General features: G+C 36.8%; 1 protein-coding gene across 37 annotated transcripts in view; it reads right to left on the bottom strand.

The window, feature by feature from the left end:
- Positions 1-25,974, bottom strand: part of LOC106867341 (rho GTPase-activating protein 39) — a 439,467-nt gene that overhangs the window by 111,477 nt on the left and 302,016 nt on the right. For all 37 annotated transcript variants that reach the window (XM_089348467.1, XM_089348468.1, XM_052966673.2 and 34 more), the window contains one exon: positions 14,982-15,120. In XM_089348467.1, the coding sequence (XP_089204593.1) occupies positions 14,982-15,120 (139 nt within the window). The remainder of the gene's footprint in view (positions 1-14,981; positions 15,121-25,974) is intronic.

The following is a 25,974-nucleotide window of genomic DNA, read 5'->3' as shown; positions in this document are numbered from 1 at the left end:
TGGGGGAGGAGATGAGTCAATTACATCGACCCCAGTGTTCAACTGGTACTTATTTTATCAACCCCAAAAGGATGAAAGGTAAAGTTGTCCTTGGCGGAATTTGAAATCAGAACACAGCGCGGGACAAAATATCACTAAGTATTTCATCCAGCATACTCATGATTCTGCTAGCTAGACACCTTATTCACAAAGAATATCTAAGTGAATAATAATAATAATAATAATAATAATGATAATAATAATAATAATAATAATAATAATAATGAACTTATTGTATACAGTGCTCAGGTGCACTACAATTCATCAGAAAAAGTAACCAAAATTGCATGAACAGTGCACAGAATATGCAATGTTCATGCAGTTTTGGTTACTTTTTCTGATGTAAACTTTTTAAGAATTTTCTAGTTTTATCCTTATTACTATTATTGAGTGAGAGAGCAACACACCATCATCAAAGTGATATTGGGGTACAAATATATGAAGCCCAGTATACCCATCATGACTACCCTTCTGATAAGGGTACACTAAGCACATGCATCACAACCACGTGTGCAACATAGTGACCTCATATCAATATAAACAGCACATGACCTTGCAGTTGGGGTCTGATTAGAGTTTCCTCCAGGTTGAGTAGCCCATCCCACCCAAAAGGTCCCTGAATAAGGATTATTTAAGGATGATGATCAAAACACCCATTTTTCCAGGGGTCAATTATCCAAACTCCAAAGAATCCCTCTCAAAACATCGCTATGATGCTCCCTCACAGAGATGATCATATCATAACATCAGTCACTAGGGGACATGCTCAACTGGTTAAGGTCAAGCAACTGACAAACGAAACTGTGGTATTGAGCAGAATATTTGCTGCAGCCCATCTTTTACACCAAGACAAAACATGTACAGGATAACATTTCCAATCAATTAAGATCAGAAGCCAAGAGAGCCACTGCCTGGGACTGCATCCGGGCATATTATTATCATTATTATTGATATTATGATTAATATTATTTTGGTTGAGTTTTCTGGTAATCCTTCCCATTAAGATTATTTATAACAAGCAATTTGTATCAAGTTTATAGAAGTGTGTCAGGAGGATTCTTATATTACAGAGTGCCTCAGTTTTTATTTTAACCAGACCCCTACCCAGCCTCCTATCAATGAGCTATTACATCAAGTTATATATTTATGAAAATCACCAATAAGATGGAATAATCCTGTCAAATGGTCCCTAAAGCTGATCCATCTACTTAAAAAACTAAAGATCGACAAAATTAACAATCTTTTGTGTTTCAGTCATGCAGCCATGCTGGGGCACCACTTTGAAGAATTTGGGTTGAACAAAGCGACCCCAGGACTTATTCTTTTTTTTTTTTGTAAAGCCTGGTATTTATTCTATTGGTTTCTTTTGCTGAATCACTAATAGGGATATAAACATACCAACACCAGTGGTCAAATGGTGATGGGGACGCAAACACAGACACATATATCATCATCATCATTTAATGTCCGCTTTTCATGCTGGCATGGGTTGGATGGTTTGACAGGAGTTGGTCAGCTCTCCAGTTGCCCAGGCTCTATGTGTGTTTTGGCATAGTTTCTATGGCTGGATGCCCTTCCTAATGTCAATCCACTCACAAGGCTCTGATTGGCCTGAGACTGTAGAAGACACTGGCCCAAGGTGTCACACAGTGGGACTGAACCCAGAACCATGTGGTTTGAGAAACAAACTTGGTATCACACGAACATTTTGAAACAGCATTTGAAATCATTAAACAGCATTGTTTTGACTCATCTATGCTGATTTCTGTAAATAATTACTGAGAGATAATATGGCAATGTTGCAAAAAGTTACACTAAAGGAGGAGGCCATTTCAGTCAATATGGAGAAAGGGCTTTGTTTAGCTCTCAGTGTAAATTTCAGGTTAAAGTTATTCTAGGAAGTGTAATTACTTGTTGTGGGCAGCAAGAAACAATGGTTCCCAGAGAAAGAGTAAAAGATAAGGTTACTACTGTCATTGATACCAAAGATATTATTTCCTGAAGCAATACACACACAAAGTTACATTGTATGTCAAAGGAAGGGAGTAGTTTTCTGGGTCAGGGGATAACAAAAACAACAACAAAAGCAAAACAAAGAAAACGCCAATGAGGATTAGATATTTGGAATCTTACTGTCAACAATGTTTCTATGCAAGGAATCTAGACAGAAAATCTAAACTGTATTAAAAAAAGCTATCAACATATAATACAAAGAAAGTTATGACTGTAGAAGAAATAAAGAACACAGCAGATAAAAACCTCTGATATTTACACAGCCATTTGCATGATGCTAGTGTAGTTAAGCAGGTGGTAACAAGGTTTTCTTGGAGCTTTTTTAGTGTTCTTTTCCAGTTACCAGCATATCTTGAACTAGCACACTCTGTATTTTTTTGTTGAGATGTTTACTAGGAATGGTAAATTTTGGAGTTTTATTCATTCATTCTTTTTTAGCTACATCTTGTACACAATGCCCTGCTAAATCAGACAACACTACCTACTCTGCTTATACAAATTCAAAGAAAATAAAGTAATATATATATATATATATATATATATATATATATATATATAATTTATTATTTGCATATTATATTCTTCAATATTTCTAAAAGGTCATGGTGAAAAACTATCCTAGTTTAGAACTGAATTAACCATCATTTCATTTTGTTCTACTCAAATTGATCAGCATTCTTCCTGGTACAGACCCATGATATCGTTCCAAAATCAGAGACATGTTCCCAAAAAGCAATGGACAATATTTCCTTTGGCAGTATATCTCATCAACATTATCACTGTTTTGATGCCAACTTTTCTATGCTTGCAATGGTCTGACAGCTTTCTACAGCTGGATGCCCTTCCTGTCACCAATTCTCAAATGTTTCCAAATGAGGTAATATCTACCCTGGATCGGACATGTTTGTCATGGAAGACTGGAAACAAACAATATAACTTGTATGACTTGTTTACAACCATGTGATATCAAGACAAAGGGACACACCAACACATATAGGATGGGCTTATTCTACAGTTCCCATCTTCCAAATTGGTCAGCCTAGAGCTGTGGTAGAAGACACCCAAAGTGCCTTAGATTGAACCCAAAACCATATGGTTGGGAAGGAAGATTCTTAACCACACAGACATGCCTTAAATTATCAATGCAAAATATCTTAATCATTGCAAATCAAAAAATTCCATTCAAATCAGTTATGTTAAACCAAAGATGGCAATTCTGTCCATTAATCAGTATAAAATTAACTGCTGAATCATTATCCAAAAACAAAAGAGATATATTAGCATTGCTCATACAGTTAGTCTCCTGCTAAAAGCTTAGCATCCAGATACATATTTCTACACAAAGGCATCGCCTCTGATGTGAATATTAGCAATGGCATTAAAAACAAAAACAAAAAAAAAACAGTAGGGGAGTAGGAATCACAATAAATATAATATTTTTCTAAATATCTCAGCCCATTATCAGGACTCATTTTCCACATGTATCAAAAGCAATATTCAATAAGGGACCAAATGCTTTTTGTTCATTGATTGTCACTAGACTGAAGAAAAAAAAGGCCTTCTAAACTATTCATTACAAGGGAAGTAAGATATATAAATTAATTAATTAATATAGATGATGATGATGATGATGATGATAATGATAATGATAATAATAATAATAATAATAATAATAATAATAATAATAATAATAATAATAATAAAGAAAAACTGATCAAAGGCTTATAAAGCAACAAGAAATATTCAATATCTGAAATTTGATTTTGTTGTTTGTTTCAGTTAGTTAATAACAACTTAATTTCTTTTCATGTTGTTTGTGGTAACATAAATATATTTCTAAATCAATTTCTCTGCAATTCACACACACACACACATTTATGTAGCTGCGTAGATTTACTAAGTACTATAAAACATTATATGAGTAGAAAACCCCAAAAAATAATGGCTTGTATTATAGTTACAAGAGTATTGTGTGTGTGTGCACGTGTACACACACACTCAATTAGTATAGAAAGACAACAGGGTTTTATCCAGAGAGGTCAAACAGCTTACAACTGGCATTTAAACCATCTTACACAAATATATTTATTGCATGTCCCTGCGCAGAGTGAAATCAAATGTTACGATTAAAAATATTTGCAAGTTCAATTCTAACCTAAGAGTGAGTACGTACACATGTACATAAGAGAGAGAGAGAGAGAGAGAGAGAGAGAGAGAGAGAGAGAGAGAGAGAGAAAGTATGAAGTTCAAAGACAGGGAATACAGCAATTGAAATACAGTGTAGCTGGAACACACTAGATGAGGTTAATAATACAATTAATGCATTATACTATTCAAGGAAAATAAGCTCATTTTACATCCCTCTTCAAATTTACAACTACATAATTGTATTAAAATATATTATTACAAAATACCTAGATGACCAAGTCAGTAGTGGGGGTGGGTGTACTGAAAGTGTAGCTGCTAGAATAAGAATAGCCTGGGCAAAGTTCAGAGAGCTCTAACCTCTGCTGGTGACAAAGGGCCTCTTGCTCAGAGTAAAAGGTAGACTGTATGATGCATGTGTACGAACAGCCATGCTACATGGCAGTGAAACATGGGCCGTGACTGCTGAGGACATGCGTAAGCTCGCAAGGAATGAAGCCAGTATGCTCTGCTGGATGTGTAATGTCAGTGTGCATACTCGACAGAGTGTAAGTACCTTGAGAGAAAAGTTGGACCTAAGAAGCATCAGATGTGGTGTGCAAGAGAGACGATTGTGCTAGTTTGGGCATGTGGCAAGAATGGATGAGGATAGCTGTGTGAAAAAGTGCCACACCCTAGCGGTTGAGGGAGCCCGTGGAAGAGGCAGGCCTAGGAAGACCTGGGATGAGGTAGTGAAGCAGAACCTTCGAACATTAGGCCTCACTGAGGCAATGACTAGTGACTGAGACCTTTGGTAATGGGCTGTGCGTGAGAAGACCCGGCAAGCCAAGTGAGACCATAACCCGTGGCCTATGCCAGGGGCGTAACCAGCCCACTTATGTGTACCTTTCCTTCATTGGACACTAAACTCTGCTTTCAAAGACCTGTAGAGGCAAGTGAAATTGAAATCAAATTCGATGACTGGCATCCATGCTAGTGGAGCGCTAAGAGCACCATCCAAGCGTGATCGTGGCCAGAGCAGCTGACTGGCTTTCATGCCAGTGGCACGTAAAAAGCACCATTTGAGTGTGATCGTTACTAGCGTTGCCTTACTGGCACTTGTACCGGTGGCACATGAAAAAAATATTCGAGCAAGGTCGTTGCCAGTGTCGCTGGATTGGCACCTGTGCAGGTGGCACATGACAAACACCATTTGAGCGTGGCAGTTGCCAGTACCGCCTGACTGGCCCTTGTGCCGGTAGCATGTAAAAGCACCCACTACACTCTCGGAGTGGTTGGCGTTAGGAAGGGCATCTAGCTGTAGAAACTCTACCAGATAGGATTGGAACCTGGTGCAGCCATCTGGTTTGCCAGTCCTCAGTCAAATCGTCCAACCCATGCCAGCATGGAAAGCGGACGTTAAACAATGATGATGATGATGATATATATTTAAATAATATAGTATGATATTTTTAAATAATAAAATAATAAATGAAATGAGGACTACATGATAGTGAATACATGTCCTCTGAATACAGAGGACATGTGAAAAGTAGAGAGGAAAGAAACTAGGATGCTCCATTGGATGTGCAATGTCAGTGTGCATGTACGACAAGGTGCTAATGAATGGAGAGGAAACAGATGTAAGAGAGAAAACTGTGCTGGTTTGGTCATGTGATGCATAGGGATAAGGAGGGTTGCATAAAGAGGATGGGACTTGTGGAAGACATGGGACAAAGTACTGAAGGCTGGTCTTATGATGCTGAACCTTACAGAAGAGACAGTAAAGGACCAAGATGATTGGTGTTTTGCAGTGCTTGAGAATAGCAAAAATAATATCCTAAAACTACTTTGTTATGCCTGTCTGTGCTGGGCCCTGTCCTTCCATTCTCTCTGGCACATCAAGCATCATCGCCCAACTTTCACCTCCTAACACCTATCATTCTCCTCCATCTATGGTACTACTCGGCTGCTGTAATCACCTGAGAACAGAATCAGCACATAATACATCCCCTCCCTTCCAGCCTCCTTCTGCCCCTCTGGAACCACTTCCATTCCATTCATAGCATCCCTGCCCACACTGTTTTGACCAATAAACCCTCTTTCTGTGCTTTCAGCCATTGCTCTCCTGCCCCTTCTCTCTCCTACTCCATCCTAAACACTCCTCTTATCTGCTATCATTCTCAATATCCACGCCTATCTATCACCCTGACCCACCCACCTATTATAGCCCCTTATGTATCCGTATAACTCCCCCTCCACTACTCCGACACCTTGCACATACTCACTGTTGTATTCTCCTTCCTGAGCCACTTCTATATTTCCTACCTAGATTTTCCCCCCATCAACCACACCCCTACCCTTCACTACATTAACCTCTGCCCCCACCTACTTACTTCCCACTCACCCTCTCCTTCCCTCCCATGACCCACTGTCCATAGCCTCCCTTCTGCTCACCCTCAGGCACTCCATCGCTGCCTTCCCTTTATCTCCTTCAGCCAAGTTTCTCCTCTCTAGCAAGACATCATACCTGAGTCTTTGAACACCTGGTGCAAAGCCATCCACTTCTACCTTCCCTTCTTAAATACTCCCCTCTTAGCAGCGAGAGCTTTTTCCTTTTCCTTTTCTCTTTTCTTGTCTTGCAGGTTACACACAACTTCACTCGTACCAGTGGCATGAAAGCAAAAAGCATCCAGTACACACTTCCAACGGATTGGCATTAGGAAGGGCGTCCGATCATGTCATGGTTTACATTGGAGCTCAATGTGGCATTGTGGCTTGCTAGATTTTATCAAACTGCCCAAACCATATCAGCATGGAAGATAAATGTGAAATGTTGATGAGAGTATGGTTAAATCTCTCAGATTCACTTTCTTGGCCATGAACTTTATGGGAAGTTTCTCTGTCAAAACCCAGTAATATAATTAAGTTATATTATTATTTCTGATTTGGGCACAAGGTCAGTGCACTTGCGGGGGGGGGGGCTTGTCAGTTCCATTGACCTCAATACATGACTGGTATTTTATTTTATAAACCATGAAAGGAGGAACAGCAAAGTTGACTTCAGTGAGATTTGAACTCAGAACATAAAGAGCTTCTCTGAAGACATTCTGCTGTTCTACTCACCCTATAATTCCTTACCATTACAAACCAGTTTTTCCCATACTCTACTGATTTCTGTCAGCTCACAGTTGAAGAACATAAGAATATATTTACAAATAATAATAATAATAATCCTTTCTATTATAGGCACAAGGCCTGACATTTTAGGGGAGGGGCTAGTTGATTACATTGACACCAGTACTTAGCAGGTACTTATTCCAAAAGGATGAAAGGCAAAGTCAACCTTGGTTGCATTTGAACTCAAACTAACAACAATAACTGCTCTATAATGTGTGTTGCTAAACAGATATTTAAAAAAAAACTGTATTACAAGTAAGAATAAATTAATAGAGAGTTGAAGAATATGCTTCAAAGTGCTAGGTGAACCAATATTTCATTATAGAAGGAAACTAATTAAATTGTAATTATACAGCAGAGTATTAAATATTTTTCCTGTTGGCTTTTGAAATTAGTCTTTGAAATTTAGTACATTAAAAACATTAACAACTAAAATACTATTTTCATGTGGAATGAAAAGAAGCTCCAAGCAGTACCCACGGAAATATGCATGGCCCATTTTATGGCACAGTGTCTGCTATAAATATTCCCTCCCGCCCACAGCAATAATATCATGTCATTTACTTGATAATCCTTTGGCTAGGAAACCTAGTCTCTTCAGTTTCGTTTCCTCTTCCAGCCTGACACAAAGTATCCTTGTCTGTTATCATCTCGCTCATAATTTGCCTTCTTTCTTGATTAACGATCCTCATTCTTTCTCTAATTGCCTTAGCTTCACTGTTAATCACCTGACACCACCTAGCTCTGTTTCTTGTATTAATTTCATTCCTTTCCTCCTGGATTAATGCTTCGTATCGTTTCCCCGATTCTCCTCTCTTCAGTCCATATTCCTTCTCTTTGTTCTTTCCTCAATCCTTCCCTGCCTCTTTTCATTCAATTCCCACTGTTGTCCTCTCCATCATTGTGGTTGCCATAAAACACCAAACTCAGTTTTGGTCATAAAATAATTTAAAAAGTACTCTGATGGTATATAGTCGATGTATACACACCCATATACAAATACTAATGGCATGCACACATATACATGTGCCCCCACTCTCTCATACAAACAAAGCTAATAGTCATCTGTGTGTGTGTGTGTGTGTGTGTGTGTGTGTGTGTGTGTGCATGCCAACAGAATTTGTGTGTATACAAAATGCATGTGTCAGTAGCACTCGTTTGAATATCTCTCTCTCTCTCACACACACACTTACACAATTTAACCATCCTCTTTCCAAACACTTTCCAAAGCATGACCTTTTTACACCACAGGAACACATTGTTAGCACTCTAATAAAATAGGTATTTGAACTGAAACTATGGAGATCTATGATGATATTTTCCACAAATTTCTTACATGGTATTATCAAAATGTTAAAACATATTTTCTGCTGGAAGCAACAATTTCAAAACATACACACAAAGAATAAAGCTGACAGAGAAAACTCTGCACATGCAAGGCAGTATGGAACTGATGATGATGGAAGTTTTAATGGTGGTGGCGGTGGTATAGTAGCAGTTATTGTAAGAACAACCCTCCTTTCACATAAAATGTTAATGGTGAACCAAACAAATTTCAAGATTAAATGGCTTTCAAGAAAACAATGGTTAATAGACATTGTGTTAAAGGATGTCTCCCACACAATGACAATTAGAAAGTGGTCAGTTTTAGGAATGGTATTTTAAAAAGCAAAAGGTTGTTAAAAATGAATTTCAGGCAACCTGTGTCTGTAGAAGCCAACGTTTTACTGAATCTTTCAATGTTAAGCAATAAAGTCATTAAAATGAAGTTAGACAAATGAAACACAGATAGGGTTCCATCACATAAGCAACAACAAGCATGACCCTCCTTCCCAATACCATTCTATGAGATTATAGATATATATTATTACCAAGAAAATAAACTATATCAATTATAACAAATTGAATCGAAAGTGATGAATTTAGGAAATCAGAAAATAAGATGAAAACCCAAATAAATAAAATACTGGACACTACTTTACCATCTCAAATTCTACACAGTGTCTTTTCTTCTTCATTTTCCCCTCCTTTTCTTAAGTCTTATCAAATGATGAACAAAATACATATTGATAAAAATATCACTTTCATTTTATAGTGAAATGTAACTAATTTCTTATCTCAATGTTTCCATTTGCTTTAGATGGAAATACATCTTACATGCAAGTATCCACAAAATCATCAACTACAACTAACAGTAGAAGTGATTGTTGCTAGCTCAGCTGGCCAACCAATGGATGCAAGATAACGTTTCTTATTTAGATTTTTTTTTTAAATACAAGATTATATGAAAACTGAGTTAAAGTGTCAAGACCTCATGATTTCTGATTATGATTCAGAAACATGCAGAAACATGCCTGGCTGAATATGATGGTTCAAACTGTTGATCTCTGTCTTCATTAAATTCTAACTAAAAGGGATTTTTTCTTTCCCCTTTTCTTTCTGTTTCTATCTTTCACTAAACAGACATAATCTGTTACTAGAACATTCCAGACATGGCAAAACATTGAATTTCTAACAAGTAAACTCTTCATGAATGGTCCAAGGTGAAAGAGAGAGAAAGAGAACAAAACATGGCTTCTGTGGAGTCCCAGACCATCAGGTAGCTTCAAAATATTTGCCCAATTCTGCATTGATTACAATTTATTCAAAAATCCAAGAAGTGTATCCCGTTTGTTTGTTTTATTGTTCTGTTTGGTGCTGACATCACCTCTACTTAGAGTGGTCTATGATACTCATGACAATGTATCAACATCCCCCCAATTTCTGCTGTAACAGGCAACAGATGAGACATTAAGTAGGTGCAAGAGGTTATTATATGCTTTATAAAAGTATTTTCAAGCAACTGAATGAAACAAATAGATGGATGTACAGTCAGTTATTAATTGTTAGTGTTTGTTTTTTTTTAAACACAAAAATATTACATGGGAATAATTTGCAGCACTGCTTACAATGGGAAATAAGGATAAAAGCTGAAATCAAACTGTTAATTGATTAATTTTACATGAAAATCTGAGCTGTTCATGATCAGATAGGAATTGCATTAGCATATTAATTGGCAAACCCCCACCCTCAACCCATTTTATCAAAAGACATTTACAAGCACCAGCTTGAACAAATATCTTGTGTAATTAAAGATGTTATTGAGAAGAAACAAATTAGACAAAATTGACAGCATGTGAGACAATGTTTTTTAGTAAATTCTTTTGCCAGTTAGAAACAAACAAAAACAAACATGATAATAATGTTTTTCAGTTATTATATAAAAAAAAACAGTAAAGGAACACAAATCACTGCAACAACACAATGTTAATCCACAGGAAAATTTCAAGCCAAAACTGCTACAACAGTAAAGAAGACAACAGAAACCATTCAGGGTGGGAATGGGGTGGAGAGGAATGCAATATTTAAAGATGAGGAAATTAAATTTCTATATTAACATTTTGGTTTCTTTTTCTATTAGTAAATTTTTAAAGTACATGATCGCTTTTTTTTTTTTAACAGATCTAAGAAAGATTTAAAGACATTGAATGAACTTTTGCTTTAATTTATGACAAGAGAATTTTATAATTTGCTATACATACATACATACATACATACATATGTATGTATATTGCTGTATTTTGAGAGGGTCAGTGTGCCAATAATAAACATACACACACACTGGTTGTATTTTACTTCTTTATTTTCATTTGTCACTAGGTTACCTGTTTAACCAATTAACTGTTCAACTGTTTGATTAATTATTCAGTCAATTAATCAATCAATCAGCTAGATTTTATTCCTTTCATCAACATTTACAACCCCATCAATGACATGCCCTCCCTGCTTTAGGTAATCTGTGTATCTCTCCTAGTTTACAGGAACTATATTTATACAGATGTGACAGAGATTGTATGTGAGAGACTGTGTGTGTATGTGTGCATGTGTGTGTATGTGTGTGTGTGTGTGTGTGTGTGTGTGTGTGTGTGCATGTATAGTCATTTAAGTCCAGTGACTTTACTTATTTGGGAGGAAGGTGCAGATCAAATTACAATTCAATGGCCATTCATCTTTCATTCTAATAACTCAAAGAAATAAGGAATAAGGCATTCGATACTCAATGAACTATGCTTCACACACAAATGCAAAGCATGTCAACCCAGACACACATGAAACACAGATGTATGTTCAATACATCAATGTGTGTTTACTAACCTAATGCTCACAACCTATATGTGTATAATATAGTGTCTATCACTAACTTTGTATTTATCATTATGAGATGTCCATTTGTAGATCCCCCATCTATGTTGTTTTCATTGAAAAGTACAAAGCATATAGAAAGGGATGTGCAAATTTAGGTATCGAAAACCAACTGAAATACTGAAGATGAGAATTAATAAAGACAATCTAGAAAGTTAATAGAATGTAGTCTGAATAAATATTGATCAAGAAAGAGTTTAGAAGTGATTTCCGTAGACAAGGAAATTAATGCTGTAAACCCGTAAAAACTATGCTAAACAAATGAAACATCAAGTTTGAATTGATACCAACATGCAGAATTGGTCTACAGTTGTTCCTGATGTTGAAGAAATTTAGAATATTAGAATAATCTCAAAGGAAGTATTGGTTAAGCTAATTATTCATGCAGAACAGAGAAGTATCTGAGTGAACTGAATTACTTTGGAAATAATCAATCCTCAGGGAAAGGGTTCAAAATGAAATTCAAACTTTAAATAAATTACAATAGAATATTTACTGTCAATAATTTTTCGTCAATATTCAAAACTAAATCTCCAGTGAATGTCTTAACCCTTTCCTTGCCATATTCATTGAAATACATTGCCTTTGTTTTAATTAATTGAAAAAAATTAATAAAGTAACTTTGTCAATATTAAGTTGGTGTTTGGAACATGAATTGATATGAAATTTTGAAGGAAGATTTTAATTTAAAACGGGTTTCTATCTTAGGAGCAAGGGTGATTTCAGGTAGGTTGGTATCAAAGGGTTAGGTAAAATATTTCTGTGGAGGAGGTACAAATAAGGCTCACATTGTCCTACACATTAAGGGCCCAATACAAAGTAAAAGCAAGCCGTCTTCTTTCCCCCTCTCCCACACGTTTTAATTAGGAACACTTCACAATACAGAGTGACAAAAACAACCATGCAAATACACAAAAGCACAAGCAACATTCCTTAACCATTAGTTTGGGCTGTTTGTGATGTTTACTTTAATAAGGTAGCACATTAAATGAAGGAATAATGATATACAAGGTGGTATTAGAAAGTTTCTGACCTTAAACAAAAGAAAAAGGTACACTATTCCTTCAGTAAATAATGTTAACTTTCTCCCTAAACCCAGAATGAATATTACCAAATGTCAAAAACCAGAGGACAAATTTCACTGTAATACAAGGTATGTTTAGGTCTTCAGTGTGAATCTCCCGATAAGACTCCATAACTGATTCTGATCTGATTGAAAATCTGATGGAATATCAAGTGGATGGGTTCACTAGTCTTTTTTTTTCTACATTTTCTGATCTTTTTGCTAAAGATTGGTTGTTTTGAAGGTTCACTGTCTTGGGCTGACATTCAACCAAGCTTGAAACATGCATGCCTCTGAAAACCCTGTGTCTGACAAAATGTTCACCAACAGCCTGAGGAAACATTCTGAGGGCCTCAGTTGTATATTTTAATGAGCTTCATTCAAAATTTGATGCAGGCCTGTTGCTTAAATAATATTATTAGTCATTGTGAAAATCACAGAACTGTTCAGATAACATTCCCAAACCTCACAAGTGAACACAAGTAGACAGCATAAAGTTTGTTTATAGGCTGGCTCCCAATGACTGTCAGCTATGAATGCATATCTGTTAACCATTACAATCAGAGCATGTGCAGTCAGAAACATTTTGGTAACACAGAGAAAGGTGTTATACAACAACTCATGATTGCAGGATAGTGGTTTCGATTCCTGGACCGGGTAGTGTGTTCTTGATCAAAACACTTAATTCCATGTTGCTCCAGTCCACTCACCAGGCAAAAATGAGTAATCCTGTAAGGGACTGTCGTCCCATCCAGGTGAGGCATATAATCACCACAGAAGCCGAGAAACCAGCCCTATAAGTGTATATGACTTTCAAAGGATCTCTTTTTATCCCCTTTTTTTTTTCTCTATACACCAACATCGTGTAATGCATATGCACAATTTAACACTTAATAAGAATCTCTAATGATATTTTGCTAACAAATGATGTGCAACAAGAAAATAAGACTGAATCTAGTTTGGTTTATAAACTTAGCAAGTATAATGAAAAGTGTGTGGCTGTGCAGTTCAGAAGCTAGCTTCCCAACCACATGGTTTTGGGTTCAGTCCCACCATGGGCAAGTGTTTTCTACTATAACCCTAGGCCAACAAAACTCTTGTGAGTGGATTTGGTAAGTAGAAACTTAAAGAAATCTATTGTATATTTACACATGTATGTATATGTGTGCATGCATGCATGTGTGCATGTGTGTGTGTGTGTGTGTGTGTGTGTGTGCGTACATGCATGCAGGTATGTATTAGCATCTCCTTGTCTTAACATTATGTGATGATTGTAAATGAGAGCCACTGTCATACAAGTAGAATCTTTCAATGAGAACATTTCTGGACTTGGGGAAATACTACCTTACTCTGAAACAAGTGAGGATTAGTGACAAGAAGAGCACCCAGCTGTAGAAAGTGTGCTTCAACAGATTCTGTCCAACCATATAAGCATGGAAAAGCGGACATTATGGTGATGATGGTGAGTGATCTAATTTTATTACAAAATTTAAGAACAGTTTTTTTCCCATGTTTTGTTTGAGCATAAATGAAAAAGAGAAAAGGTTGCAATATATAAGGCTTTTTAGAACTAACAAACAGTATCAAATTATAAGGAAAAGAAATCTATCAACATTTCAAACTACTTTGAATTATATATTTTATGTATGAAATTGTTAGTGAAAATTGAAGAGTGTAATAATATTTCACAGCAAAAAAAAAAAAAAAACTAGGATTAGGATTGTTTTTGCTCTTCTCCCTAAATGTAATGTGACAAAATAATGAGTATTTTGATGTATATTTAAGCAATACCAGAGGAATTTTTATTAAAGAAAAGAAAATGATTTGGAAATTGCAACAGTAAACCAATTTAGATAACGTGTGATTTTAAATGCATACTGTTTGAAAGAGAAGAACTAAACAACTAAAATCAATAAAATTGCTATTGAACTGCCATCAGAAATCATAAATTCTGTGAGTTATTGTTTCAAGAACTATTATGAAAAAGTGGCTGAACCAGAGACATCATTTGTTAGAACAATCTAGAATTTCCAGTTTTAATGTATGATAAATATCTACTGGTGAAATGAAAAAAATATTAGAATTTAATCAATTATTTTTAAATAAAATATTTATTCTAGAATATTTTAGTAGGGAATGAAAATACATTGGAGAGGAATTTTGTTTAGTCTTTTCACTCACTGGACTGTGACCATGCTGGGACATCAACCCCCCGAAAATTTAATTCTATTTTCCCTTCTAACTATAAACAATACAAAAACCACTACACACAGTTACACAAATGAGGAAGGGAGGAAGGAAAAAATGGAGATTTACTTACCTGCAACTTGGCTAAAGGTATGATGTCACAGTTTTGTGGCCTTTGCCAAACAGTTCTTTGGCTGGTTGCATTGTAGTAGTAAAACCTTGAAGTATTTGGATCAAACAGCTCCCACCACTGGTTATCATCTGTTTTTTTACTGAAAGAGACAGAGAGAGAAAATCAAATGAGAACTTCATTTAAAAATAATTTTAACAGTCAACAAAGAAGTAAAACACAAAACTGCAAAGCAAACATTTGTGCACCTGCTGCACTAGAATAAAATATTATAGCTTATAATTTTTCTTTTTTAACTTTTTATATTTATGCTTGATATAAGAACTCCAGTTAGACGAAGTATATATAAGTATTCCTGCTGTTATCACTGGTCATTAAGAACATAAATTAAGCAATTTTCATTTGATTGCAGAAGTGGTTTGCTAGAAACTGGAAGGATATACTATATTTTCTTTTTGTAACAGATAGGAGACATATTTAATGAATTCAACTCCAATACATTACAGGTATTTGTTTTATTGACTCAAGAAGGATGAACAGCATAGTTGAACTCAAGGAAGTTTAAATTAAGAACAAGGTGTTGTCTTGAGAAAAAAGTGATGTCCAAAAGAGTGATTTTACAGTTGGGCAAAATATCGCAACTAATCAGCTTCTGAGAAATGATGATAAGGGCCAATATTATTAAGAAATAACATGTTGAGATTATAGACACCTGGGAAAGGAAATAGTATGTATCATAAGCAGTGGAGATTAGGTACCAATATCCTATCAATAAAACATGAAATCAATAAAATACATCTTTATGGAATCAATAAGTAAATTAACTGCAAATGATCAAAAATTTAGTAATCACCGGAAGTGTGCAGATTTTAAGAAAATAATACATATAATGCAATACGTAGACAAATATTCATAATGACACATAAACCCTCAGGTAAACAGGTGCACATCGTCATCATACGCACACACACACAATGTTTATAACAATGAAAAAGCTAGTGAAACTTCACAAATTATTACATTTACAAATATCACAGGAAATCAATGAAATAATGAATGTTTTTGAAGAAATGACTGGCACGGATGTGGACAATGTTGATAGTGATGACGCATGGTGTTATAGGAGTAAGAGAGGAAGATAAGGACACATAAATCAATGAGTTTAATATGTCATGGAGTAGAGCAAGAAGGGAGGATTAAATAGGCTAATTGCACTGTAAGATAAACCCACACCAATTCCAATGGCCTATAGCACATGCAAGCAACCAATTAAATATCCTTGATAAGAATTACATTTTAGCATCATCATATGCACCAGCATATGCACTCATTTGTGTATATGTATATAGTTTTTAAATATACATATACACAAGCTTGTGTTGTGCTGTGTGTATGCGTGTGTGTGTGTGTGTGTGTGTGTGTGTGTGTGTGTGTGTGTGTGTGGCTGGTGGCCCCTTCAATGCGTAGAAGAAAAGAACCACAAACATGGTAGCAATTGTGTAGAACTAGGATTGCCTAATACAGAACATATGTTAGATATGTTTGCAAGAGAATCAAACAAGAAATCCCTACATATTAATAATAGACACAGAACGTAGAGAGCAGCAGAGGGGGTTTATTTTCTCCTCTTTCTTCTTGCAAGGTGCCAAAGATCATTCCTAAAACATACTGTATCTACTTAAGATAAACAATTAAATTAAATATCAGCTGCATCAGAGCTTGCTAGCCACCAGTATACCTGTAATGGAGAGCCAACTGTAAGGCACAAAGGAAACAAAATATAACAAACATTACTGTTCTTTAATCAAATAATTGTTTATTTAACTTAATGACTATCTTCTACAGACATCTTACTCCGAGCTTTCCTTTTTCTTGCTTTGCTCCCTTCTCTCATTTGTTTTCAACTTTGTACCTAAAGTTACCTTTAAGGAGTCAGGACTGTTGCACCACAGCACTTAACTCCTGCCTCAATAATACTTTATTAATTTCCTTACAGACAAGGATTAACACAAGCAGCTTACAGCAGGATCTATTGTTTAGTAAGCAATCAAGACAAATGAACATAACATGGAAACAACACACACACACGTATGTAAATGAAACCCCCCCGACCATAGAACTCTACAGAATATTAATCAGTAACAATACAAGTTATAAGCTACCATATCGGACACTGGTGCATTCTTCTCACAGCATGACTCAAAGATACGGCAATTAAATAGACTTAGTCATGTTGAAAGCTTATCTCTTGGTCAGATGTACTGTAACATCTTTCCAGCTTTCCAGTAAAGTGTATGTTTAATTATTAACAATGATTATTATGTCACAAGCAGAGACATAATATCTGATCTCTCAAATATTAATCACTTCATGGAGCTCAAACTCTCTTATGATTCTGATCAACTGAACAAATGTTCTTTAGAAATAAATTTGACATTTTTATTTAAAAGTTCGTTATAATTCTCCTTTCATAAGCGCAATTTGAAAATTATATGCACACGTGTAAGTCAAAACAATAAACACAGATCTCCAAATTTTAATTAAATCTGTCGACAGAACGGGGTCAGATTTTGATTACAAACCCAGTTCTGTTAAGCTAAACCACCAAATTAAATCCAACCATACCACATCTGTAATAGACTTAAAGACTCCCACTTGATAAGATATATAAACAACCACACACCTTTTATAATATTGGAATAAGTATCGCTGATTTTAAACGCCAAGAGTTACAGTTTGGATAAAAGAATAAAACCTACTTTCCTTCTCAGTGCGAGCTGCTTAGCCCAAAATAGATGCTCTGACTAAATAAACGAATGACTCAGTGAGTAAGTTAGACATGCATAGGAACATAAATAGGAGCAAAATGTCTGAATGGTTAGAGCTATGGTTACATTGTCACACTTGTAACCAACCAGGAAAACATCACTGGTGAGTAGTTCCTTAGAAGTATCACTTGATATCATCTTTCACTTAATGTTTGGCTAAATTCATTATACAGTAACAGCAGTTAGCCCTTGGTCTAATTTGACCTACAGTTGCAAAGCTTACCCTGGACTTAGACTGTACTGTACTGTCATATTCTAGCAGCCTGGCTTCACAGATAGCATCACAGTATTGATGGCACATCTCTTCAACCGAGGTCAGCCTCAGTTGAACAATCTGTTATCTGTCTAATAACATCCCAACATTCCACTGAGTCACATAAAAGCTCAACTTCTTGCATCACTGAATTTTTCACTGCTGCTAGAGTGGGAAACAGCCAGCATGATTCTTGGAAAACCAAATGGCTATAAATCTGATATGCTTTTCATTTACCAGTATTATTTTATAGATTTAAGCACAGATAGCTTTTGCATTTACTACTTGGTGAGTTGAATATGCATTGCAAGCGAAGAAATACTGATTCAACATACTGAGTTAACTGGTACTCACAATATTGAAGCATCTGCTATCAACACCAGCAGCTAAGCAGTGGAGGGGGCACGGACACACACACACACATGCATGATAGGCATCTACATAGTTTCCATCAAACAAATTCACTTACAAGGTATTGGTTAGCTTGAGGCGAAAGCAGAAGACACTTGCCCAAGGTACCACATAATGGCATTGAACAATGAGATTGCAAAGTACTTCTCTTAACCACACTGTCAAACTGAAAGCATTTGAAACAACATGCTACTAAAGAGTGCCAAGGATCAGTAGGGCCAACATTTTCTCAAATGTTAACAAACAAGTCAGTCCTTGAGTGAATTGGAAACAAGAGATTCTTGACACTGTTTGAAAGAGAAAGCTGCAGCATTTTGGTCGCATTATCAGTGCCAAGAATCTCAGCACCCACATCCTCAAAAGGAAATGAGGAAGAGTGAGACCTAGAAGATGCTGGCTGAATGATATGCAAGATTAGGAAATAGAGTTTTATGTCATGTTTTAATTTATGTCATGTTTTAATTTATGTCATGTTTTAATTTATGTCATGTTTTAATTTATGTCATGTTTTAATTTATGTCATGTTTTAATTTATGTCATGTTTTAATTATCTAAACATTTGAAGTCTAGGTTCCAGCTTGATTGAGGCTATGCCAAGTATTTGCTGTTGTTACAGATCTTTTCTGTTTGGCTGCCACTTAACAATTTCTTCAATTTTGTTCAAATTGATTTCATATTAGGGGTATTGATGTATGACAATTATTGACATGAAATTCATTTCTGTTATAAATCAATAAATAAAGAGTTAACAGCTTTTAAAGTTTGCAAATTTGGGGCAATTTTAGCCAATTGAAAGCCAGAGATATACAGGTGCCAAGCTGTTACCGAGTTGCTTACCCATCTGTTGCTATCCTGTCCAGCCATATGGTCATTTTTCACTTATAAAATGCTTAAAACACATGAGGTATGAGGTGGTCATGATATGTGCTAAAAGTAACAGCTAAATAAGCCTTAAACCACGCACCAAAATCTTTATTTTCAGTTTTTGCATAATCATATGAATTCTCATGTAGAATACACGAGAATTCATGAAAATTTTCTGAAAATTTCAAAAAATAGAAAAGTTATATGGCATGCATAAAGCAGAATTCTGCCAATATTTCATTTGTTAACAGATTGATATTAAAACACGTGCCATCACACACAAAAGTCCTGTTTTCTGACTGAGTAAAAATGATCAAACTTTAAACCTCTGTAACTTTTTTCAAAATTTTTCTGGAGCAAATGAATTAGGCCTTGAGATTCAGCATGAAAAATTACATCAATACACCAAATTTGAAAATTTTCACTTAATTTTAGAATTTCAAAAAGTACAGCCAAACAGAAAAAGTCTGTTGTTACTCCAAGAGAAGTAAAGTATAATTGATTGAATAACTCCCTCACTTGTCTTACCTGTACAATTTTTTTGGCATTGGAATCAAAATGACAGCTGCAAGATTTTTGTACTCAGGTAATGTCACTGAACTCAATACCATAGCACTTAGTCTCACTCTCTATCCTTCAATGATATCATCACCACCATTTCTAGTGATCTTACACACACATATGTAAAAGGCTCTCTTCAGTTGCTCCACCAAGAAGATTACCATCTACCATTCCAGTGATATAAGTACTTTATGTTTTATCTTAGTCTACCAGCAAAAAAATTTTAAAAAGTGTTTAGGTAAATCTGCTCCTAGCTACAATATATTTGCTACTAAAAAGAAAAAAAAAGCCTCTATCCTCTGTTTATCTAAAATGTTAATGAGAAAGTAATCTGACAATGGACAGGAGGACGTGAGTAAGCCTAGAATAAGAGAAAGTAAAGCAAAAAGAAAAAAAAAAAAACTGGATCAAAGTAGAGAAGTACTAAACTTATCTCTGTTGGAGCTGAAAGACACCAAGAGAAGAATTATAGAGAAAATAGCACTTAACCAGCTATCAACTTGTTTGATTGGTGCCAACATAGTGACTTTGCTTTATATATATATCATCATCATCATCATCATCATCGTTTAACGTCCGCTTTCCATGCTAGCATGGGTTGGACGATTTGACTGAGGACTGGTGAAACCGGATGGCAACACCAGGCTCCAGTCTGATTTGGCAGAGTTTCTACAGCTGGATGCCCTTCCTAACGCCAACCACTCAGAGAGTGTAGTGGGTGCTTTTACGTGTCACCCGCACGAAAACGGCCACGCTCGAAATGGTGTCTTTTATGTGCCACCCGCACAAGCCAGTCCAGGGGCACTGGCAACGATCTCGCTCGAAAATCCTACAGGAGCCAGTCAGGCGGTACTGGCAACGGCCACGCTCAAAATGGTGCATCTCATGTGCCACCCGCACAAGAACCAGTCCAGGGGCACTGGCAACGATCTTACTTGGCTTGCCGGGTCTTCTCACGCACAGCACATTTCCAAAGGTCTCGGTCAGTAGTCATCGCCTCGGTGAGGCCCAATGTACGAAGGTCTTGCCTCACCACCTCAGTCCAGGTCTTCCTGGGCCTACCTCTTCCACGGGTTCCCTCAACTGTTAGGGTGTGGCACTTTTTCACGCAGCTATCCTCCTCCATTCTCACCACATGTCCATACCAGCGCAATCGTCTCTCTTGCACGCCACAACTGATGCTTCTAATGTTCAGCTTTTCTCTCAAGATACTTATACTCTGACGGGTATTCACATTGACATTACACATCCAACGGAGCATACTGGCTTCATTCCTTGCGAGCTTACGTATGTCCTCAGCAGTTATAGCCCATGTTTCACTGCCATGTAGCATGGTTGTTCGTACGCATGCGTCATACAGTCTGCCTTTTACTCTGAGTGAGAGTCCCTTTGTCGCCAGCAGGGGTAAGAGCTCTCTAAACTTTGCCCAGGCTATTCTTATTCTAGCAGCTACACTTTCAGCGCACCCACCCCCACTACTAACTTGGTCGCCCAGATAGCGGAAGCTATCGACTACCTCTAGTTTTTCACCCTGGAATGAGATAGAAGTTGTTTCCTGTTTGTTTGCAGTCTTTATTGCACCTGAACATCTGCCACAAACAAAAACTAACTTGCTAGTTAACCTGCCTTTGATGTTGCTGCACCTCTTATGTGTCCATAGCTTGCACCGGGTACATCTTATAGAGTTACTACCTACTCCTTTTCTACATACTGAGCAGGGCCATCTACCTGAAGGGTTTGTGTTTTATCTACCTTCCTACTCATTAGGATTTTGGTTTTAGCTAGGTTGACTCTAAGGCCCTTCAATTCTAGACCTTGCTTCCACACCTGAAACTTCTCCTCTAGTTCTGATAGTGACTCCGCAATTAGGGCAAGGTCATCAGCATAGAGGAGCTCCCAGGGGCAACCTGTCTTGAACTCCTCTGTGATTGCCTGGAGGACTATGGTAAATAAGAGGGGGCTGAGGACGGAACCTTGGTGGACCCCTACCTCTACCCGGAATTCATTGCTGTACTCATTTCCAACCCTCACCTTACTGGCAGCATCTCTGTACATGGCTCGCACAGCTCTCACTAACCATTCTTCTATCCCAAGTTTCCTCATTGACCACCAGATAAGGGATCGGGGGACCCTGTCAAAGGCTTTCTCCATGTCAACGAAAGCCAGGTACAGAGGTTTATCCTTAGCTAGGTATTTCTCCTGCAACTGTCTCACTAGAAATAAGGCATCAGTAGTGCTTTTACCTGGCACGAACCCAAACTGCATCTCATCTAAATTGATTCGCTCCCTAATTAGTTGGGCTATGACCCTCTCTGTAACTTTCATAACCTGATCTAACAGCTTGATGCCTCTGTAATTATTTGTATCTAAAGCGTCACCTTTACCTTTGTAGCAGTTGACTATGATGCTGCTACACCAGTCATTGGGTATGACTCCTTCGTGTATCACCTGGTTCGTAATACGGGTGACTAGGCTATAGCCAACACTGCCAGATATTTTGAGCATCTCTGCAGTGATTCCTGATGGGCCGGGGGCTTTCCCGGTCTTCATACTCTTAATTGCTTTATCTACCCTGGTACTGTCAACTCGGATAGCTGGTCCCTCTGTTGGGTCGACATACGGCAGGCTCTCTTTCTCCCATTCATTCTCTTTATTAAGCAATCTATCGTAGTGGCATCTTCAGACCTCTTTCTTTGCAGCCTCATTTAGTGCAAGCGTACCGTCATCCATGCGAACACATTTCTCTCCTACAACATCACTATTCTCTCTCCTACACTGTCTTGCAACACGAAATACCTCGAGTCTTTGGTCCTCACGGCGCAGAACATTGGCAAATCTTTCCTTATCTGCTTCCCCTCTGGCTAAATAAACCTGTCGCCTAGCCTCCCTTCTGGCACATTGGTACAATTCCCTGCTACCACCGTTCTTCCAGTCCTTCCAAGCCTGTTTCTTTTGTCTAATAGCCCTGTCTACCTCCTTTTCCACCACCACATTACTCTGGGTCGGGAGGGGACCTTACACCACCCACAAATCTGGTCGGTGGCTTTCAACAGGTTGTCCCGCAGAAATCTCCAATCTATATTAATAATTGGCATAAGTTACAGAGTGATTCAAAGGGCGAGAGTTTTGTGCAATGGCACTTATTAAAACATGCTTGATAAGTAGCAATGTAGGAAACCCTCAGCCCTTGAATCACTCTGTAACCTTTTCCAAATAACGTACATACACACCTGGAATTCTATTTTCTAGCTTGTATCACCAAATCTGATTTTACATGTATATATATACATATATATATCAAATGGGTCATTAATCCATTGTTCACACTTATCTAATAAACCTTCCTTAAAATTTCTACATACATCAAGTACACATTTCTTAACTAAACTTTAATCTAATCCTTAAATGATGCAACTAATTTAATTCAATTTAACTGCAATAAACCTGAAATTGACCACAGAGATGAGCAGTAATTTATTATATACATCCATTAGAATGACTTACTCCTCTTCTTCTTCATTTAGTTACTTTCAAATCTTTCCTCCCTATTAAGTCATCTGTATCCTATTTCTCCATCACGGCCATTTTGTGATTATAATACTAAAAGTGTAATAGCGAATTCCTTTTTTCTCCATATTCACTGTACCAGCATACATTTAACTCTTTAGCATTTAAACCAGCAATATTTAGCCCAAATAATCTACCTTTTTTATGTTCAAACTGGCCAGATCTGATCTCTTACACCTACCCTACAATGTCATTCTATAAACGAACAAACAAATCATCAAAATCTCAAAGCTACAAGATAAGGCATGATTAATTCAAAACAATGTGAATAAAGAAGCATTGCATTTGACAGAATAATCTGGATGCTGAAGTTAAACTTGATGAGATGCTGACCTATCAGGAGCTGTGGCATTGACAAGTTTATACTAAATCACAGAAGATAATTTGATGTGTTAGATATCTACAAACTCCATCTATTGAATCATCGTGATAGGGACACACAACTTTGATAGCATGCAACACCACCTCCATCACAGTATGTGTTTGTTGAAAAGTCTAAAAAATCTGCTATATTAACTTCAAGGTCCAACAAAGAACAGTGGCTGGTATTATCCGCACAGCACGAAGTAAGGTGAATAAAATCAAAATAAGCAACAGGATGTCAAGTAGTAATGCAGTACGACTGTTTCAAGCGGCTCCATTCAATTGAACAATGCAATCATTACATCAATTAAAATGCAGTGCCATCTTCAGCTGCACAAATAAATAAATAGAATTTTAATCAGTAGTCTATTCTTAGCTACAATAGCAACAACATGACTTTCTTCCATCTTCTTGTTCTGTTAAAATATTTGAGAAAAATTATATTAATGTGTCCTACTTGTCAAAATTCCATTGATTTATTTGTGTAGCTGAAGATGGCACTGCATTTAAATTGATGTAGTGATTGCATTGTTCAATTAAATGGAGTCACTTGAAATGGTTGTACTGCATCACTACTTGATATCCTGTTGCTTATTTTGATTTTATACACACACACACACACACACACACACACACACACACACACACACATATATATATGCACAAGTGTGGCTGTGTGGTTGACAGGTTTGTGTCTCAACCACATGGTTTCAGGTCCAGTTCCACTGCATGGCATATTGGGCAGGTGTCTTCTACTATAGCCCTGAACTGATCAAAGCCTTGTGAGATTTCATAGATGGAAACTGAAAGAAGCCCATCACAAGTGTGTATGCGTCACCTTGACTTAACATCATGTGATAACAGGAAGGACACCCAGGAAGGACACCCAGCTATAGAAAATCTACCCCAGAAAGTCTGAACCAGTTAAGCATGGAAAAGTGAACATTAACACAATGATGAAATTGTGTCTGTGTATTCAGGTGCAAGTATGGCTGTGTGATAAAGAAGTCTGCTTCACAACAACATGTTTCCAAGTTCTATCCCAGAGTATGACACCTTAGATAAGTGACTTCTCATTTGAAGTAAGGTTGACATCTTTGAGTATCAAACCCCTCATCCACACAGCAATGCTTGAATGATTATGTATATTTATGATATCTATGAACTCTCGGAGTGGTTGGCGTTAGGAAGGGCATCCAGCTATAGAAACCATGCCAAATCAGACTGGAGTCTGGTGCAGCCTCTCAGCTTACCGGCCCTGGTCAAACCACCCAACCCATGCCAGTATGGACAACAGATGTCAAATTATGATGATGAACATAGTACAAACACTGAAAATATGAGGCCATTGTTTTAGGTTTTGAGTTCATAGGAAGTGACCACATAAATGTGGGTGTTGTGAAGGCAAAAGAAACTGAATTATTTTGAGGTGCCTAGACATAGTCGAAGAACATTAACTGAAAGCAGAAAAAGTGTAATGAAGAGTAAACCATGCATTAGAGAACAAGTTGACCCACAGAGTATTGTTGATTGGCACTATTTGTAATCGAACTAACAGACTAAATGTGTGCAGAAGGTAAAAGGAAAATACTTCCAAGACAGAATCCATTCATTCACAAGAGGAGGATCATTTGAACATAATTAGAGAGTGTTCTCCATTGGCAATCATTAACATATCGATTATTTATCTTCTTTTTCCTCTATGATCAGAAATGTTTTAGCTGTAACCATCCATCTGTTCTTTAGATATCAGTCAATTTAGGATTCCATTATCTTATACATCTTTCCTTTCAAGATAGCTGGATGTAATACAAAAGAAATTATACTGTTATTTTCAGCTAGTCAAGCAACTAAGAAAAGGCTCCTATGTACCATCACCAAGTGTGTCTTTAAGATTCTTTTTGGAAAGTTAAATCTTCAATTTCTCCTAATTATGTCTTAACCCTTTTGATACCAACATGTCCAAGGCTACTTCAGGTTCTATAACAACTTCTCTGTTTTTAAACTAACCTCAAAACATTTCATTAAAATTTCATGTTAATTTGCATTCTAAACACCAGCTTAATAATGACAAAATTATTTAATTAAATTCTTTATGATTTTCAAAATTAACTGAAATAAAAACTGTGTATTTCAACAGAAATATGGT

This window comes from Octopus bimaculoides, chromosome 3 (assembly GCF_046866305.1).
Source record: "Octopus bimaculoides isolate indiv1 chromosome 3, ASM4686630v1, whole genome shotgun sequence".
Lineage (NCBI taxonomy): Eukaryota > Metazoa > Mollusca > Cephalopoda > Octopoda > Octopodidae > Octopus > Octopus bimaculoides.
The sequence above is the reverse complement of the archived record's forward strand: the minus strand, read 5'-3'. Positions and strand labels throughout refer to the sequence as shown.